This window comes from Staurois parvus, unplaced genomic scaffold, assembly GCF_062004578.1.
Source record: "Staurois parvus isolate SC_StPar_1 unplaced genomic scaffold, SC_StPar_1.0 ptg000017l, whole genome shotgun sequence".
NCBI classification, from domain to species: Eukaryota; Metazoa; Chordata; class Amphibia; order Anura; family Ranidae; genus Staurois; species Staurois parvus.
In genome coordinates, this window is record NW_028317813.1 from 19144605 (window position 1) to 19166291 (window position 21687).

The 21687-nt window shown below is 41.7% G+C and overlaps 1 protein-coding gene across 2 annotated transcripts in view; it reads left to right on the forward strand.

The window, feature by feature from the left end:
- The window catches only part of LRP1 (LDL receptor related protein 1), a 441174-nt gene that overhangs the window by 251343 nt on the left and 168144 nt on the right, over positions 1–21687 (forward strand). For both annotated transcript variants that reach the window (XM_089681129.1, XM_089681140.1), the window contains exons 13-18: positions 134–356; positions 1824–2013; positions 9445–9570; positions 16461–16601; positions 17627–17752; positions 17892–18008. In XM_089681129.1, the coding sequence (XP_089537255.1) occupies positions 134–356; positions 1824–2013; positions 9445–9570; positions 16461–16601; positions 17627–17752; positions 17892–18008 (923 nt within the window). The remainder of the gene's footprint in view (positions 1–133; positions 357–1823; positions 2014–9444; positions 9571–16460; positions 16602–17626; positions 17753–17891; positions 18009–21687) is intronic.

Here is a 21687-nt window from a genome sequence, read left to right on the forward strand (position 1 = left end):
TGAGGGTGAAAGTTTACTGCAGCAAACATGTGTTTTGTTGTTTTGTCTTTACTAGGCTTTAGGATTTTTCTTTTCTTGTCTTTATGTTTCTGTGTCTGATTTTCTGCAATGTTAATTTCCTTGATATTTCAAGGTGGATGTATTGGACAGACTGGGAGGAAGATCCCAAGGATAGCAAGCGTGGAAAAATTGAAAGAGCCTGGATGGATGGTTCCAACCGCAACATTTTTGTCACATCAAAAGCAGTTCTTTGGCCCAATGGACTAAGTATTGACATTCCAAACAAGATTCTCTATTGGGTAGATGCCTTTTATGACCGCATTGAAATGGTTTACCTTAACGGAACTGCCCGCAAGGTTAGAAAAATGTTTGTAGCATATACATGGTAATTTGAATTCTTCAGACCCCTGAGAGGGGAATATTGAGGGAATTACATATATTAGTAGAAATAGCTTATGAAAAGCAAGGTAAAGGACATAGGTTTGTTGTCTGCAGCAGCTAATCAGGTTTCATTTCAGTTGTGCTCACCTTTGGGACATCAATTTAATTGCTTATTATGGGCTAGCCCAGGGGTGGGCAAACTTTTTGACTTGAGGGCCGCAATGGGTTCATATATTGGACCCGGGGGCCGGACCAAGAGTAGATGAATGATGTGTATGTGTCATCCATAGTAAGTATAGTAATATTCCCCCATAGTAAGCATAGTAATTAATCCCCCATATAGTAATTCATCCCCCATAGTAATTCATCCCCCATATAGTAATTCATCCCCCATAGTAATTCATCCCCCATGTAGTAATTCATCCCCCCCATAGTAATTCATCCCCCATAGTAATTCATCCCCCATATAGTAATTCATCCCCCATAGTAATTCATACCTTTGCTCCGCGCGTTCCTCTCGCCGTGTTCCGTTCCGGTGTAGCATGAAAATCTGTCTCCTATGAGGATCTGTCCCCCTCGACGTATCTGCGCATGTGCCAGTTTCAGGCATTAGCAGCCGATCGGCGATCTCCGGCACATGCGCAGATACGTCGAGGGGGACAGATCCTCATAGGAGACAGATTTTCATGCTACAGCGGTCTTCAGGGCGGACTGTGAGAGGAGCCTAGCGGGAGCTTAGCTCCGCGGGCCGGATTAAAAGGTCCACCGGGCCGTAGTTTGCCCATTGCTGGGCTAGCCCATCACTTTCAGATTTCCCCCTATCAAATGAAAGATGTAAGCTTCTCTTTTATAATTGTGCATTTTTTTTTTCAGAATGATTTTTTTTTAACTCTTAAAGGGAATCTGTGAAATTAGAAGTATAAGAGTTGTCATTTCTTAACTTTTTTTAAAAACTTTTTAAAGGAAATTCATCCTGTCCTTGGCCTTAAAAAAAAATAGTGAGCCGCTGACCTGTAACAAACATGCAGCTAGTAATGGCAAAATCCATATTTCTGTCTTTTATAAGTGCATTTTAAAGCGTGTCTACAGTTTAGAAAACAATTTATATGTTGTTATATACTGCAGCTTACCAGGCAGAGAAATGGTGGCTGCATGTGTTTTTTTTCACCCGGTGAATCCTGCTAGTAACATACTACTTTTCCCAGGGTGATAGTGCTTGCTCACTGTACTGAATAAAGTGAGGAGCATAGTTGTCGCAGGATAGCGTGTTAGTACAGACATCCTCCGCCTCTCTTTATCTCCATAACATATGGAAGGAGGTGAGACTAAGGGGACATTTTTATTGATAGACATTTAATATTTATGGAAGAGATTGCCTATCTTTTTAAGTTACTGCGTGTAGGAGATTAAATATTTTAATTTATTTATTTTTGTCTTGTTAGGCGGTATATGAAGGTCCAGAGCTGAATCATGCATTTGGTCTGTGCCACTACGGTAACTTTCTTTTCTGGACAGAATACAGAAGTGGTAGCATCTATAGGCTGGATCAAGTCTCAAAAACTGTTACACTTCTGAGAAACGAAAGACCACCAATCTTTGAAATCCGAATGTATGATGCACAGCAGCAGCAAGGTGAGTATCTGACAAAATAACCCAAGAATATTTGTTGCTTTAAAATTTGGAAAGTTGCCACAAAAATGTTAAATACTGTATATGGGCCCCTGCAGGTATAATTCATAATGTACTAGTATGCACTGAATACTAGCACATAATGACAGTCTTTCCTGCAAACGGAGTCCTCCAGTTCAGCACTGTAATGGCTCCCCCGGCACTTCCATATTCACGTGGTCTTCCTTCTTGGTCTCTTATGTTTAGCCGCTTGAGTGGCCTTGCCATGATGACATCACTCCCACTCATGTGCACAGGAGTCACATTACAGTGGCACGCAGGGCTGTAAATGTGGTCTGAGCTGTGCATGCACAAGCTCAGATCACATTACCGCTAACCGTCAAAGGGGAGATTTATGACAGAAGAGGCCCCTAGGGGCTCTTCTGTTATATAGACCCTGCATGTCAGCGACATTTTAAATTTTGACTTCACTACCACTTTAATACAGATTCAGTGATGAGAACTGTGAAGGTTTTATCTCTTGGACTTTTTTTTTTTTTATATTTTATCTTTATGAATTTTTTTTACAAAACCACTTTATCTCAAAACATTACATAACAAAAACTTTCTCACAAAATGTAATCCAATACCCTCCCCCCCCCCCCCATTCCCACCACATCCTACCCCCTTCACCCACCCCCCCCGTTCCCACCACATCCTACCCCCTCCACCACTTCTTGTTTCTCTCATATTTATCCATCTATCTTCGCCACGCTCCTCTCTATTCTTCTCAATTCTATCACTCCTCAAAACCTTCCGTCTTATCTTTTATCTCTCCCTATTTTTTTTATACTCCAATCAGTTCAAGGTATCTTTTTGATATTTTAAATTCATACCATCTTTCCCATGTTTTTATACATTTCTCCATTTTATCTTCTTCGATATGGTATAGTTCCTCCATCCTGTATATATACTCCACTCTTTTTATCCAATCTTCTTTTTGGGGTCTCCTGGACCTGCCAAAATTTGGGGATAAGTCCTTTTGCCGCAATTATTAAATGAAATATCAACATATTGTTATAATCCTTCACTTTAATGTCCGTTCTTGTATATACTGGGTTATTATTCACCAAAACTCCTGGATTTTAGGGCACTCCCACCATATATGTACCATTGTTCCCTTACTTCCACATCCCCACCAACATAAAGGTGAAAGCTCCGGCCTTTGTTTATGAGCCACACTTGATGTAATGTACCATCGAACCGTAAATGTATAATTCATTTCTACAGCATTCATATCTTTTTTTTTTTTTTTTTAATTTATTGAATTTTCCAGTACAAAAACAAAAAAAACACCTGATATACAAACACATCACATGTATATAAATTCCATTTTACATCACCCAACCTCCCTTCCCCACCCTTCCGTCCACCCCTATCCACATCCTTATACATAGTTTCCATCTTCACTCATAATTATCTATCTATATCCGTATCCATTCTCACCCACCTCCTCTCTCTCTTTTGGGTAATCCGATAGACCATCTCTAAATTTACCCCCTAAGCTCCGACCAACTCCAGGTATCTTTTAGATATTTTAAAATTTACCCAACTACACGTTTTCCTGATTTTTTTCTTTTTTTTCCTCCTCTATGTGATATAGCTCCTCCATCCTATAAATATTTTCCACTCTGTTTAACCAGTCAATTATCATTTTGCCATTGGCAGAGTAGTAGATGTGATCACTTATTCTGGACCATAATTTCTTAATAGTTTTGCCCACATAGAAGGCCCCTTACATTTGCAGCTCATAAAACACATCACACCTTCGGCGTCACAATCCGCACAAAAATTTGTGGTGGAAGATTCCTTGTTTGGTAAGGTAAATACTTTACCTGATTTGATCAAAGAACATAGATTACATTGGTTGCATTTATACATCCCTGCAGAGTGGACTTTAGTATAAGTTGGATAAGGCATATAATGGCTCTTAGTGAGTTTGTCACGTAGCTTTCCTAAATACAATTTAGTAATTGTTGATATATTTTCTTGCAATCGGGTCCTTCAACAATAAATGCCAGTGATTTTGTAAGACCCCACATAGGGCCTGATGTTGGGACGAAAACTTAGTGATAACTTTTATCTGATGTTGGGAACTGCCATGTCTAGTGGACCGGTACAGAAGAGAGGTCCTCGATTGTCCTAAAGCTCTATTATAGGCTTTGCGTAACAGTGATTTTGAATATCCTCTTAACAGGAGACGTTGAGGCAGTTGTTTGGCCTGAATCTTAAAGTCCCTGTCATGTGTGCAATTGTGTCTAATATGGACATACTGTGCATATGAAATACTCTGTACTAAGGCCAGGGGGGTGGGCACTGGCTGCATACAAAATTGTGTTGCCAGCTGTAGTTTTGCGAAAAAAGGGTAGTTGCTAAACCGTTATTCTGATCCTTGTGAACCTGTAGATCCAAAAAGGTAACAGTGGATGCATGATAGTTAAGTGGGGGGATCTCCATGTCTGAGCTATAGTCTGTTTAGCGGCTGTCAAAAGCTGAAGAAGTTTAAATTGTATGCGAGTCAATGCAGCAGGTTTGAAATTAAGAAGGGCAGTAGTCGGGTCAGGTGTTAATGTTCGTCTCAAACAGGATAGAGGCAAGAATAACAATTTGTGCCCAAAACGAACAAGCCACTGGCAATTCCCACCAAATGTGCCAAAAATGTGCCCAAGTGGGGACAGCCATGAAAACAGAGCGCCAAACTGTTCAGAGCAAATTTAGCAATTCTTTTGGGTACAAGATACCACCTGGTCAGAACCTTATAATTGGCTTCCAATGCCACTACATTGGAGGAGGAGGACTTGGCAACCTGCCAGATCTCCCTCCAGTCATCTGGGTCCAACAGGAGGCCCAAATCCCTCTCCCATTTTGTAACATAAGATGGTGTGTCACAATTAGGTTTAAAAATAATCTGTTTATAAAGGAGGAAACAAGGTCTCTGGCATGTGGATCTTTAAGGCATGTCCGTTTAAATTGGGAAAGATGAGTCAATCCTTCAGGACTTGTGTTGTCGGAGGAGTAAAAGTGTTTTATCTGTAGGTAGTGAAATATCTCAGAATGCGGAAGGCCAAAGGAGTCGCAGAGAGTGGGGAAGGACAGAAAAGATGATGCATTGACTAGTTTATATAGGTGTATAAGGCCCATGGCATTCCAAACATGAAACGAGGTAGGACTTTCCCAAGCCGGAAGAAAAGCAGGGTTTTTGAAAAAGGAGGGCAATGGATTGTTATCGGATTGCAATCCGTATGTAGCCTTGAATCTATCCCAGGTAGACAGAGAATGTTTTGTGACGGGTTATGAAAAACGGTTCAATATGCCAGACGAAGCCATAACAGGTTAGCTACCATCAGGGGGTCACAATCAACTGACTCTATGGAAACCCATAAAGGGGTTTCAGCAACATTATGATACTTAGGCAATTGAGCTAGCTGCACCGCATAGTAGTAGGAGGAAAAGTGAGGTAAACCCAGCCCACCACAGGGTTTGGGGAGAAACAATGTGGAGCTAGGTATCCACGTTTTTTCTCGTGCCCCAAACATAAGACAAGGCTCGCCTCTGCAAAATACGAAGGAAGTAGGCCAGGACAGAGATCGGCAAGACTCAAAAGAGATATAGTAATTTTGGTAAAATAACCATCTTAAGAACGTTAGTTCTACCTATCCAGTAAATTGGAAGCGAGGACCAGCGAATCATTAAAGAAGATACAGATGTGAGCATTGGGGGATAGTTAGCAGCAAAAAGGTCTTAATGTGAAGCTGTTAACTTGTTACTGGGCTTTTATTCGGACAGTAGATATTAACTAATGTGTAATCAGATCCTTGTAATTTTCCCCTCAGGAATAGAAACTGACCCTCTGGGTCCTCTAATCTCCCTTCCAGGGTGAAGTCTACATTTTTTGAAAACCCAATTGCTACTTCTTTTGGCCTTTTTAATTGGAGAATCAGCATAATAACACCATGGATAAAACTTCAAGCATAACTTGACGTTTGTATCGTGAGTTGTGTCTCTGGAAGAAACACTACATCTATGGAGGGATGAAGGATTTCCCTCAGTATCTTATGTCTCTTTGTCGGAAAATTTAACCCTTTCACATAAGTCATAAACTTAGGCTCATTTCTACTGTTAATTCACCACTCTACCAGATTTCCCATTGAAGGAAGACAGACATAGACAATTTAAGATATGGATGTTCCCCTTTCGCCACCAAAGACTCCCCCCTCCCCCCCCCCCATTCTCCCTCTCACCACCCCGATTCCCACCTTCATTTCCCCCTACTTTTCTTACCCCTAAAACCCTCATGGTCTACATATTGCCCTGGAATCTGACATGGATTGTTTCCACTCGCGATTCCTAATTTGGGGTGAGACTTAGAACACTCATGCCCACTCCAATCCCTTGCTTGATAACATCCGTCAGATTGGAGATGACAGCGTGCTTGACCTCCAGGCCACCCGCCAGATCCATGCCCTGTCTACTCCTCCATCTGTCCCCCCGCCATCTCGCAGGGAAAGGAGGGATGTGGCGGGCAGAGGATCAGCAAACGGAGAGAGGAGAGAAGAGAGAGGGAAGAAAAAAAAAGAAAAAAGGACAGCCCCCTCTCTCCAAGCCTATCCCCCCCACACCATGATTCCCTATTTCTTTTTCCTAGATACCCGCTGCCATTTATCTGACCCCGACCCTCCTCTCTCTTTAAGCCCCTCTGACCACCCTTCAAGGTCTTTTTTTCTGTAAGTCTAATTTCTCACAAACGTTACTGAGATCTTCTGGTAACTTCAGCCTTGCCAATTTTCCATCTTTCTATCCAATCAAGCAGGCTGGAAAGCCCTAATTATATCAAACTTTTTTCTCTTTCTTGTGCTCCAACAACGGTTACAGCAATCTTCTTCTAGCCAGTGTCTCTGGAGCATTGTCAGCGAAAATTTACAACTTTGTTTACTCATATTTTAATTCAGTAGTGTCCCGCAAGCTTTTCCATATTCTTTCTCTATCTTTGTAATGATGAAACCAAACTATCAAGTCTCTGGGGTTTTCCGCCGTTACTCCTTTTAGCCGTCAAATCCTATGTACTCTCTCAATTTTCAGATTTTGGTCTTCCCATTACTGAGTTACACACTCTCTTAATTTTCTCCACTAAGTCCTCTTCCTGTTCTTCCTCTGGTAAGCCCTGGATCCTTAGATTCTTCTGTCACATTTATCCTGATGTTCCAATTTAAATGAGAAATTTCTCTGCTCTCTGCACATCTCCTCCTTCCGCATTTCTAATTTATTGATTAACTGAGCTTGTGCCTCCATTCTCCCTTTTACTTCTTCCACACGCGTTAATATCTGACCTAAACATTGCGTTGTGCCCCCATCTCATTTTTCAAAGACATCTCCAGTTTCGCGAACATTTCTGCCATATCTGTTTTTGTGTTGTGACATGGCTCCTTGTTGTTCTGTGTCACTTTGTTCCATAACACTACCCAAACTTATTGATTTGTTAGTCTGGTTCCCTTCCTTGTTGACTTTCCTGAGTTCGAGTCTCCGGACTATTCTTCTGAAGGGGCATATATTTTTTAATTGTAGTGGCATTCGTATTCGGTTGGGAGGTTTTCGAGCCCCCACCTTTAGCTTATTTTCCCTTCATTCCTGGTTCAACTCTCCTGTTACTTTTCTATTATCTCAGCTTCCAATAACTGCCACAGGTAATCACCTGTGTATCCTTGCACTGGGTTTTCCATTTTAATACAGAGAAAATTGTCCCCAGGGAGAGGCTCTTTTTCTTTTATTTTTAGCGATTAATGCCACTTCTGTTCTATTACTTTGGGGGCCAGAATAAGTAAATCAGTTACCCGGCCTGAGAGCACTAAGAGAACTCCCCACAGTGTATTCCTCTGTCACCCCAATGCCCCAATTTTCCTTCAATATTATCTTTCCTTGGTGGGAAAAACTCTGAACCCACCAACAGAATTAACAGTGAGTTATATTCCCACCCCCTTCGTGAACCCTCATTACATAACGTGTCGTATTTTCATCTACTCTACAAAACTGCTGTGGAATCCAAATAATCCTAATCTAATTGTGATTTATGTAGTGTCTTTTTGCATTTTTACACAACTTTTCCAATCTACTATTTGTGAAATTAACACAGAATGATAGTACCTCTTAAAATCCGGAACGTTTAACCCCCCAATTGTTTTGTCCTTACATAAATGTTATACTTTACTCTTGGTTTTCTATTTGCACAAATATACCTAGTTATCATTCTCTTTATAGTAAATAAAAATGTACTCTGTAGGTATATTGGGAGCATATCTCTTAGATTTTTGTTCATTCTTTTTTATTCTTTGTTATATCCAACAAATCAAAAATTTAGAAGTCTTAAAAGAAAAACGTTATTATATACTCAGATTATTCAGTTGCAATATTATTGGTAAAGAACATTCACAAATAATTTGCATACTTGAGTACATTCAAGGTGTAAAATGATGAAAAAAAAAGCAAGTGGCCCCATGCGTTCTGACAGTCATTCCCCTTCATATCCTTCTACAATGTAAGAGAAACATTTCCAGCTTGGTAACCCTCCAGAAATCTTTCAACAGATCTGCTCTCAGAGCTTCCTTTTCAGCATGCTTTGCTCCCATGTCATACTGAGCTCTTAAAGGCCCCTGATCAGCAGGCTTTGGTTCCACGGTGTCCTACAATAAAAACTGTTATGTAAAGCAGTTTTTATGTAGTAGCGACGGTTATTTAATTCCCAAAATATTTTATCATTATTTATGATGTAGAAATGAAATAAGATTTTTTTTTTTTAACTTGGGAAGTTAGAGTAGTGGTAAACATGTTGCTACCAGAGCCATTTTCAGTTTTTATACACATGTTAAACTGCACACAAGTTTGGTGAGACCACACACATAATATATGACCCACTTTTTTGGTAAAATATAAAAGATTCAGTGAGTAAATACCAAAATTGTCAACCCTTTTGTGCTTTACGTGCCAGTGACACAGCGACAAACTTTGATACTCAAAATTATTGATGGTGTTTAAAAGGCTTTGCAGATTTTCAGTTTGGTGTTAAGCATGAGTGATGGCTCTAGAATTGTTGCTCTCACTCGTTTTGGTGATGATACCTTACATTTTTTCATACATTGGCACACCTGCCACATGCATTTATGTTTCTATGTGTGGACGCACAGAGTTTTTAAATATTTTTTTTTTTTTATTATAAACCTCTTGTTGAGGCAATTGCAATGTAGGGTCCCCTAATGTACTATTTTCTGTTCCCCAAAAAGCTACAATTTATAGATAAAAAATGTGTTTTGACAAAAGTGATCATTATATGTGGGTTTTGTAGGGTTTTTTTTTTTGTTTTGTTTTTTTTTTAAATTCTGATGCCTCTGTATTTTGCCTTTAAAGTGGGTTCTAATGCTTGTCGTGTAAACAATGGTGGCTGCAGCAGCCTGTGCTTGGCCATACCTGGAAGCAGGCAGTGCGCTTGTGCTGAAGACCAGATTCTCGATGAGGATGGTGTCACCTGTAAAGGTAAATATACGTGTTACTTGCTTTATGACCTTACAGTTATATATAATTTTTTTGTGGATTTTTACACCCCTCAGATTTCTTGTTATGTAAAATATTAGGTCTGTTTATATAAGACTGACACATTATGCTCTTTGGCTGCTACAATTTGTTTTTGTTTTTTTTTAAGTAACTTTGAAACACATACATGAAAAAAAATTGTGATGTTGAAATTATTTGTAAAAAAGTGAAAGTAGTCCAATTGGGAAAACATAAAAACATAAAAAAAAACGGATCCTTCTCGATATTCCCTCCATTTAAAAAAATAGATTACATTTGATTTAAGGTTGCATGAAATCACTATCCGTATGTACAGCATTATCCGATAAAGTATTTTAAGTTGACTAAATCTGTCTGTAGATTAGCAAGTGTATTTTCACTTTTGTTGAAACCAACAAAACAAAAAAGGAGCAGAGAAGTTGCATAAGGAAGCTCGATAGATAGACCGACTTTAAACTGATGAAGTTGATACTTGAGAAAAATAGTGAAATGTAGATTGTTTAAATTTTATAAGGCAATATTGTGTTACCTCCTCAATACTGAGATAATTGGATTTTTTCTACATACTTACATGTAAAATACATTTCTTGGAGTACATCATGGGACACAGAGCAGGCTATTCATAACTATGTGGGTGTTAGGCCACCTATAGGTGAATAGACACTGTCCGACCAATAAGAGGAGGTCCTCCCCTATATAACTCCTCCTGTACAGGAAGTACTTCAGTTTTTGTAGCAAGCAATGAAAATTCCAGAAAGAGGGACGGGACCTCTGTGTCCCGTGATGTACTTGCCTGTAAAATCCAAAGAATGGATTTTACAGGTAAGTATGTCGAAAAAATCCAATTTTCTTTATCGTACATCACGAGACACAGAGCAGGCTATTCATGACTGTGTGGGATGTCCCAAAGCAATAAGAAATTTGAGGGGAGGATGATACCATGATAGCCACCATCCATAATCCCTCCTGACCTTCTCAGCCAACCGTAAAACACTGCCAAAGGCAGAATCCTCTGAGGCTCTGACATCCACCTGGTAGAACCTTGTGAATGTGTGAACCAAAGACCATGTAGCGGCCTTGCAAACCTGAGCCACTGACGCCTGATGGTGGATTGCCCAAGATGCCCCCACACTCCTGGAAGGATGTGCCTTCACCTGAAAGGGTGGGATTTTACCTTACAAACCATAGGCTTAAGTGGTTGACTTGGATGCCACCTGCCCCTTACTAGGCCCCTCTGGCAGCACAAATAGAGCATCTGAACTCCTGATCTGTGCTGTTGTCTTCAAGAAGACCCTTACACCACATACCACATCCAAGGTATGCAGAGATCTTTCTCTTGCTACTGAGGCCTAGGAAAGAACAAAGGCAGAACTATGTCCTGATTGAGATGAAAGCTAGAAACCACCTTTGGTAAAAAGCACAGATGAGGTCGCAACACCACCTTATCATGATGCAAAACCAGAAATGGTTCTCTGCTAGATAGAGCTGCCAGCTCCAACTCCCTTCTCACAGAAGTAATTGCCAATAGAAACAACACCTTATGAGTTAACAGGATCAGTGAAATCTTTCCAATATGTTCAAATGGTGGCTTTTGCAAAACCTCCAAAACCAAGTTCAGGTCCCAAGGACACAAAGGCAACCTGACAGGAGGAGCCATACGCATAACTCCTTGTAAAAAAGTGTGGACCAAAGAGTGAGACGCAATGGGCCTCTTGGGAAAAAAAATAGCTAATGCTGAAACCTGGTCCTTAAATGGTACCAACTGCCAAATTGTTCTGCAACCCTGTTTGAAGAAGCAACAGAATCCTGCCAATCACATACTTTTGTGGCAGCAATTTGTGAACCTTACACCAGGCAATGTAAGCCTTCCAGGTTCTCTATTAAATGTTCCTAGAAACTTACTTTCTAGCACCCAAAATGATGGGGATGACAGAATCCAACACTCCCCTATCCTTCAGGAACTGGGTTTCAATAGCCACGCTGTCAAATTTAGCGACCGTAAAGCTGGGTGCAATACAGGACCTTGAGACAACAGATCTGGCCGATATGGTAGTGCCCACAGCCCGTCTACTGACATCTTCACTATGTCTGCGTACCAGACCCTCCTGGGCCAGGACAAAGCAATCGGTATCACCGGAATAGAATCCTCCCAAATCTTGTGTAAGAGACACGGCAGCAGCTGGATCAGAGGAAAGGCATAAATCGGTGAGAACAGGTTCCAAGGAATCAATATGGTGTCTACCCATGCCCTGCATTGTCCCTTACCCTGGACACAAAAAGACCAACCTCATTGTTGAACCTGGATGCCAATAGATCTACATCTGGGCAACCCCATCGCTGGAAGGTTTCCCTGAAAACATCGGGATGCAAAGCCCATTCCCCTGGAATCAACTGCCAGGGACTGAGATAATCCACCTGCCAAATTTCTACACCTGGAATGAACACTGTTGACAGATTTAGAAAATATCTCTCTGCCCAGGTCAGAATGTAGCTCACCTCCTACTGAGCACCTCGACTCTTAGTACAGCCCTGGTGATTGATGTATGCGACTGCTGTGGCATTGTCGGACTGAATCCTTACAGGTCATCCCTGGAGCCTGGATGTCCAATACCTGAGAGCCAGTCTCACTGCTCGAAGTTTCAGGACATGGATGGGAAGAACCCTTTCCCGTGGAAGCCATGTTCCCTGAACTGTGACCTCCTCCAGAACAGCCCCCCAGCGTGAAAGGCTGGCATCGGTGGTTAACAACTTCCACACCATTGACTGAAAGGATCTTCCCTTCTCAAAATTGTGCGTTATCAACCACCAATTTACTCTTCAAAAAGACAATGTACCTTTGCAGCGATCTCCCTGTCTGAGGAGGGCTGCACCCCTGAAGCATCTCCTTTTGGTTATCTCTGTCCTGGCTCCCTTGGCTTCCCTTTGGCTGTCCATTTCCCGAAGCGCTGGAGAGTACATACGATATCTGGAGTGGGATTGAGCATAAGGAATAGCCTCGAATGAGGACACCATCTTCCCCAGCAACCTCATACAGAGGCGAATTGAAGGATACCTCTTGGCCTTCAAACTGCAAACCTTGTTCCTCAGGGTGCAACGTTTCCCTGGAGGCAGAAATACCTTTGCCTTAACTATGTCTAGGACCATCCCCAAATACTCCAGGCTCTGCACTGGTTCCAGGGCCAACTTCTTGAGGTTGAGGAGTCAGCCCAGCTGTTCGAGGATCTGCATCTAAAGGACCACATCCTGCTTCAGATCTGGCATGGACCGATTTCTGAGCAATTGATAGTCTAGATAACCTGGGACCGATACTCCCCGAGTTCTGAGTATCCCCAACACTGGAGCAAGAATTTTTATGAAAACTCTGGGGGCTCTGGCCAGCCCTAATGGTAGTGCTGTGAACTGGAAATGCTGAGCCTCTACTGCAAATTGCAGAAATCATTGGTGAGGAATGAATATCGGTACATGCAGGTACACATCCTTGATTATCTATGGAGGCAAAAAAATCCCCCTCCTGTAGGGAGGCCACTACAGACCAAACCAATTCTATACGAAAGGATCAGACATTTTGGAACTGATTTAGCCCCTTGAGATCCAAAATGGGCCTTGCATCCCCATTTGGTCTTGGGACTGTAAACAGGTTTGAATAAAACCCCTGAAATCTTTCATCCGCTGGAACCTTCATGATCACTCCCTGAGACAATAAACAATCGAGTGCCTGAAATAAAGCTCTTCTTTTCACTGGATTTATTGGTAAATTTGATCTTAGAACCTAGGGAGAGGGAAATTTCCGAAATTCTAGCTTGTACCCCAGCGAAATTCTGGTAATGACCCATTTGTCTTGGATTAGAGCCCTCAATGCATCCACAAAATTCAAAAGTCTTCTCCTTCCCCCCCAACCTGAACAGGTGGGGGAACCGATTCATCTGGAGGCTGGGACATGTGTGTGGCAAAACGACTACTTGGTAGATGAGGGCCAAGCAACCATAGACCCTGACACCTTAAAAGAAGGGCGTTTGGATTTCCTCTTAGAGGGCAGAAGAGCACTCTTACCCCCTGAAATCTTTTGGATAGATTTCTCTAAATCTTCCCCAAACATCCAATCCCCATGAAAGGGAAAACCTGCCAATAATTTATTGTATGATAGTTCTGCCGACCAACTCTTCATCCACAAAACCCTGCACATGTGCACTGATAAGAGGGCCAAGTGGGAAATTTGCTGAATTGAGTCCTTAAGAGCATCAACTTCAAAACACAAAGCATGCAGAACATCCTCCAAATCCTCCGCCTAGCATTCCCCCTGCACTGATGGTCCTCCAATCTGCTGCTTGACAAGGTCAAAAAGAAATGCCAATAGCTGCCACAGCTGGCTGTGCGACAGAACCTGCCAGGGAGAAGGAGGCCTTAAGGAGAGACTCCAGTTTCTTATCCACTGGGTCCTTGAAAACCTGTACATTATCCACAGGACATGTTAAAGATTTATTCTGGGATGAAACCACTGCATCCACCCACTGACAACCCTTATTGCTTAAACTTTTGTTCCGTGGGGTACAAGAAAGAAAACCTCTTTGGTGGAACAAAAACTGGGTTATCCCAGTTGGCATACATAATTTGCTCCAGAGGAGAAGGCCTGAGTACTCTGTGAAGGCTTCAAAGAGCCCAGGGAAGAATAAGTAACCTCAGAGGTTTCTATCGGAGGTAGCCTGAATCCAGACCTTACCATATGTAAGTGATGTCCTGGACTAAACATCTCTGAAACTGGGAAGCAGAGACCGCCTGCTTCTCCTCAGGCTGTGACTCCTCGGACAGAAATTCTATTGCCTGACCTTCCTCCAGCTCTTCCTTTTCCTCAGGCTCCACCCATTCCTGCTCCAGGATTGGTGGTTCTAGTGACGGGGATCTATCCCTCTTCTTAGTCCTCTAAGAAGCCGATGCAATCATCCTAGTGATCCTATCTTCTAAACCCACTAAGGCTGAAACAAGATTATCCTTGGTTACATATGCTGAGGCTGAAGCCCCAGTAGCAGCCATAATGGAAGATAGACGCAGCGGCACAGACTGCCCAGTCGCTTCTGGCCTGTCAGGAGAGGATATTGCAGCGAACCTTCAGCTAGGTTCCTTAGGACCTGCCAGTGGTACATTAGTGCCCTTTCCTGCTGCACCTCCCCCACTCCGTTTTCTGGAAGACATCACTTCAGATAGCGCAAACCTGTGCACCTCCACTAGTAAACACAGATCTCAAGATACAGCTATGCTAGTAGTGTACTGAAGTAAAAACACTCAATGCAAATGCTGCCTTATGAGCCACCTAGGGCCACTCCTTACTGACTGGTTCACGCTTCCCCCTCGGGAGTACTCGCGTGCCCCTGCAGAATAGCCCGCTCTGTGTCCCAACCACAGGAGATTCCCCAGCAGAAGCAGCCCATGTGTGTCCTGGCCTTCAGTTAAACAAATATGGCCAATGTCCATTTCCAGTCACTACTGTGAATACGTGCGTGGCGGCGGCTGCACTCCCTCTAGTGGCCAAAAAACAGAAGAGCCCGCACATCTCGGGAATAATTGCGAGCACTCCCCTTGGTGGAAACTCCGTCACAACACCTCTGCTTTTCCCTCCAGTTTAGAGCTTTGTTTGTTTCTTTTTACAGAGAGAAAAAAAGGAGGTCTCTTACCAATCCCACCACAGGTCCCTGACTTCTGTCAGGTACCGACCTTAACCCATCACGACGGGCATTGTCATACAGACCTTCAAGGATTTAGTCCCTGTGCTGAGCGGCCACTGCCTTGGACCCGTATAGAACCCCTCTGGAAACTCCTTGGTTAGATTTAAAACTGCACAGGGTTCCATCTGCGCGGAGTCCAGCGCGGTAAGGCTGCATTACAGGCAAAACCTTGAGGATTCTTCAGGTATGCTCCAAAAGCACAGCAACACTTTCAGTGACCATTCACTTTACAGACACTGGCTTAAAATCTTAAGTACTTCCTGTATAGGAGGGGTTATATAGAGGAGGACCTCATCTCCGTTTGGTCGGCCAGTGTCCATTCACCTATGGGTGGCTTATAACCCACATTGTCATGAGTAGCCTGTTCTGTGTCCTGTGATGTACGATAAAGAAAAAGAGTTTTTCTTCCTGTTTGCTCATTTTTAAGCACATTTTAGCAACCTAGCAGAATCCATCTCTGTCAGTAAAACTTCAGCTGAGTAATTTCTGATGGGTTGCATAGGGTTAGTGTGCAGAGAGAGGTACCTTGCCTTGCAACTCTACACCCATATAAAAAATCTAACATTTGCCTGCATTAATGTTCTAAACTTCTGAGTCCTTGTTGAGTGTCCTTGGACACTAAGCCCAGGATGTACATGGGGCCTTGACTTCTGCTAACATTAAGCCCTACCATGTCAAAATTGCAGGACCTCTTTTGGCCACTTTTGAATGGTAGGGTACCATTCAAATACCACCATTTTGTAGCACTGCAGAACGGTAAGTAGAGCCTGAGTGTAAACAAATAAGGTTTATCCCTATTTACATATGTAAACCTAAACGGTTTAACACACTATAATGATGCAATTATTTAGTTCAACCTAATTTATTTTGAACATTTATCGAAAACATTTAACAGATTATACATTTACTTTACAGCAAAAGTGTAAAATATTATAGTGAATTACTCTATTTAGAACACAGCCCTGTTGTTTGGCAGGTATGTTCAATATGTTAATATATTCCCTAAAGAAGACATTTACTTTAAAAAAAATAGACTACATAGAATTCCCCAATGTTTTTTAAGATCTCTTTAATTAGGATCTGCTTTAAATATCACATTGCAAGCTTTGCATTCATGTACTTTTGTTCTGCTCCCAGCCAACCCATCATACATCCCTCCCCCTCAATGCCAGTCTGAGGAGTTCGCATGTAAGAACAGCCGCTGCATTCAGGAACGGTGGAAGTGCGATGGAGACAATGACTGTTTGGATAATAGCGATGAAGCCCCAGATCTGTGTCGTAAGTGCCCTATTGCTTGTAGTAAAATTCTGAGAAGTAAATGGCTTCCCTTTTTTCATTTAATTTGAATAATTAAGGACCCAATCCAACAGGAATGGATGGTTTGGTTTGATGTGGTTGTTGGCAAATTGAATCACATGCTGTATTTTTATTTTCCTCTGGGGATTCCAGTTGTGAGAAATGCTTAATCTCGACCATAGTTCCCAGTTTCCCACATCATTCATTACAAAGTCATGCTTTTCTGATGGATTCTCTGTAATGTAAAATAAATAATTGTCATTTCGAGCTGTGAAAGTAACATTTGAGTTATGGCCTTTGGGATAAGGGGCAAAAACACAGGTAACTGGCTAATGGATTGTATCAGAGACACAAGTTGCCAGATAATGTAACCAACCTGTAAAGGCAATTGGAGGTTCATGCAGTAAGGACCAGTTCCCCTTTTAGGACCCTGCTGGAGGCCACATGTTTGCTTGGTTAATTGCAAGGGCTAGCAATCAGTTCTTGAATAACAACTTGCCTACTGAAGTATGTTGTATGTTTTCAAACAACAAACTGGTGGCCTTGATATTCTGGAGTACAGTTTTAACATGGTGCTCCATTTACTACTTGTAAGACGATCGGACTGGCTCTGTGCCTTGTGATAGAACTTAACAGATAATTTGATTGTAAGCACAGCTATCTCTATTTTACTGTGGAGCATTGGTACTCCTTTAACTGGTAGTTTACAGACATTTTTAAAGATGTAATTACTATTGCAGTTCTGGCACGAAACAACTTACACATTTTAGCAATTAAATTCCATGCTTTGCTGAAATACATATCTCTAGTTTGATTATGTTGTGCCCTTCATTTTCTAAAGTGGGCAGTCTTTGTGAGAACAATCAATGCCTCTACATATTGTTTAACATTGGATGTGTTTTATGCGAAAGCTTTCATTAGTTGTGTGCTTCTGCTTCTATAATAGGCAGTTAGTATTGTCTTTCACAGAGCTGGTACACAGTTCATATTGGTTTCCTTTTGCTTAGACCAGCACACATGCCCATCAGATCGATTCAAATGTGAGAACAACAGATGTATCCCTAACCGGTGGCTTTGCGATGGTGACAATGACTGTGGAAACGGAGAGGATGAATCTAATTCTACATGCTCAGGTAACATGTCATTATGTATTAAATAACATGTGCTACTTCCATTATTTGACTTCTGATAAACTTCACTTTCTCCTATACTCTGTTTGTGTGTAATTTTTTTTCTTTTCCTATAGATGACCCCCTCCTTCTTTTTCCACAGCCCGTACTTGTCCTCCAAATCAGTTTTCTTGTGCTAGTGGTCGATGCATTCCTAATTCATGGACCTGTGACCTAGATGATGACTGTGGTGACCGTTCAGATGAGTCCTCTACTTGTGGTAAGTTGTTCTTACCTTTCTGTATGGACAACTAAGGAGATTGTAGTTCACAGCCAACATCCATTACAACTGGTTGAATAGTTAAGTTTTACAACCTGTGCAAGGGATCATATCTCTGTATATCCATGATAACGTTTCCAGAAAAATAAACAAAAATAAATAGATGTTACAAATTAGTAGAGTAGAGTAGAATTTTGAGAGAAAAAAATAATATTGAATTGCCTTTTTAACACATACAATCAACATGTCAACGCAAAGTCAAGTATTTAGATATACCAATATCAGGCATTGCACTCTGACACATGCAGGTCTAGACTGATATAGAACTCATGCCATGTATAGTCTCTTCATGTTTTACAATGTATGACCATGGAGGGATGTTTGGAATGAATGACTGTTGGCACTGTCTAAATCACAATGAATCCAGTAGTATATCACCAACTATCTTCCTTGAAGTAGACACTGAAATGTTTGCGATTGAAGCACATTTGTGTTGATTTGCTAACAAACCACTGAACTTAGTACTAGCAGGTTGGTGACTTATTACAAGACAGAAAACTGCAATTTTTCTAGACATTCTGAGCAGTCCAAGTTACATGTATAATCTTGCCTTCAGTGACTGCAGTTGCCTGTTTGTCATTGCTGGTTTGGATTGAATGTAACTCTATCCACATTGATATCTATCCCATGGTTGCAGACAGTGTTTTTTGTACTTAATTTGTGAGCTTTTACCATTTTTAACCTTATGCATAGTTTTGCATTCAGCAGTTGCAGTTGGTACAGCTGTGTGTTTATCCTCATTGCTGCTTCTGGATTTTTACCAATCTACACTTTTACTTGAACACACATGTTCACTGAACAGTTCATTTATATATGGTGGATTAAGGACACATTTTGGCAGCTCTTAATTCCAGGAGTTCTGTTGTGCCAAGTCAGTTAGCCTCTGTCATGTACTATTTAGGTTAATATGCATGCTAAGGTGAATAGGTACTCATACATTTATGGATTAATTTTAATCCATCATTTTGATAGATCAGTCTATTGGAATATGTCTGGGTAGATTACAATTCATTATTACTAGCAAGTGATTATGAATTCGCATGTCCATTCCTGATGCACCTTATTGTTGGATTTTTTTCTGTCCAAAGACACGTTAGGTACACCAAGATTATTAGAGCAATTTGATGGAAAAAGGACTCAGCTCATGGTTTTAAATAAGGTTTATAGTGTATAGTTTTGTTATAAATGAAGTGCATTTTGGAATTGTTGTTTATTACTAAATGTTATTTTTTCAATAAAAAACAGTTTTTACTTCCCTGCTTTGTGCAACAATATTGCAGAGAAAGGTCACTTTCCTCATCTTCTGGGAGTCCCCACTGGGGCTTTCTGCTACTCCTCCATCAGGCGCCTCGTTTAGCAAACCCGGTTCTGAGGAGGCACCTGTGCATGAGCATTTCCGAGCCAGGCTGTGTGTGTTTATAGATGCATACAATGCTGGTAAGCCATGTCTCTGCTCCCTCCTTCAAAGGAGTTTAAAATGCGGCAGTAGGAGTCTATGGCTTTGCTGCCATTGGTTTCTGCAGTGACAGGAGAGTGGTGCTGAAGCCAGAGACAGGGCTGGAGTGGTGACTTTTTGGGTTTATAAACCCAATCAAAATTCATATGTGCATGTACAACAGTATTTATGGACTTGTAGGGACAATTGTGAACCGGTCAGACTTCATTAGAATAAATGCATGGTTTTTAATTGCGTTTCTTCACATACCAAGTTTGCAGTGATATCTACAGTGTGTGTGTATATGTGTATGTATATGTACACACACACACACACACACACACACTATATTGCCAAAAATATTGGGACACGCCTCCAAATGATTGGTTTCAGGTGTTCCAATCTCCTACGTGGCCACAGGTGTATACAATCAAGCACATAGGCATGCAGACTGCTTCTACAAACATTTGTGAAAGAATGGGTCACTCTCAGGGGTTCAGTGAATTCAAGCATGATACTGTGCTAGGTTGCCGCCTGTGCAAGAAGTCCATCCGTGAAATGTCCTTGCTTCTAAATATTCCACAGTCAACTGTTGTATTATAACAACGGGGAAGCAACTGAGAACAACAGCAACTCAGCCACAAAGTGGTAGGCCACGTAAAATGACAGAGTGGGGTCAGAGCATCCTGAAGCACACAGTGCATAGAAGTCGCCAACTGTTTGCAGAGTCAATAGCTAAAGAACTCCAAACTTTGTGTGGCCTTGAGATTAGCAAAACAACAATGCATAGAGAGCTTCATGAAATGGGTTTCCATGGCTGAGCAGCTGCATCCAAGCCTTACATCGTCAAGTTCAATACAAAGCTTCGGATGCAGTGGTGTAAAGCACGTTGCCACTGGACTCTAGAACAGTGGAGACATGTTCTCTGGAGTGACCAATCACCCTTTTCTGTCTGGCAATCCCATGGATGTGTCTGGGTTTGGCGGTTTCCAGGAGAACGATACTCGCCAGACTGCATTGTTGCAAGTGTAAAGTTTGTGTGGAGGGGAGATTATGGTGTGGGGTAGCTGTTCAGGCATTGGCCCCTTAGTGTGTGTATGTATGTATGTATGTGTGTGTGTGTATATATATATATATATATATATATATATATATATATATATATATATATATATATATATATACATACACACACACACACACAATCTCACAGAGTACACCCTTCACATTTTTGTAAATATTTTATTATATCTTTTCATGTGTGTGACAACACTGAATAAATTACACTTTGCTACAATGTAAAGTAGTGAGTGTACAGTTTGTATAACAGTGTAAATTTGCTGTCCCCTCAAAATAACTCAACACAAAGCCATTAATGTCTAAACCACTGGCAACAAAAGTGAGTACACCCCTAAGTGAAAATGTTCAAATTGGGCCCAATTAGCCATTTTCCCTCCCCGGTGTCATGTGACTCATTAGTGTTACAAGGTCTCAGGTATGAATGGGGAGCAGCAGTGTTAAATTTGGTGTTATTGCTCTCACATACTGGTCACTGGAAGTTCAACATGGCACCTCATGGCAAAGAACTCTCTGAGGATATGAAAAAAAGAAATGTTGCTCTACATAAAGATGGCTTAGGCTATAAGAAGATTGCCAAGACCCTGAAACTGAGCTGCAGCATGGTGCCCAAGACCATACAGTGGTTTAATAGGACAGGTTCTACTCAGACCAGGCCTCGCCATGGTCGACCAAAGCAGTTGAGTGCACTTGCTCAGCGTCCTATCCATAGGTTGCCTCTGGGAAATAGACGTATGAGTGCTGCCAGCATTTCTGCAGAGATTGAAGGGGTGGGGGGTCAGCCTGTCAGAGCTAAGACCATATGCCGCACTCTGCATCAAATTGGTCTGCATGGCTCTTCTAAAGATGATGCACAAGAAAGCCTGCAACCAGTTTGCTGAAGACAAGCAGACTAAGGACATGGGTTACTGGAACCATGTGCTGTGGTCTGATGAGACCAAGATAAATTTACTTGGTTCAGATGGTGTCAAACGTGTGTGGCGGCAACCAGGTGAGGAGTACAAAGACAAGTGTGTCTTGCCTACAGTCAAGCATGGTGGTGGGAGTGTTATGGTCTGGGGCAGCATGAGTGCTGCCGACACTGGGGAGCTACAATTCATAGAGGGA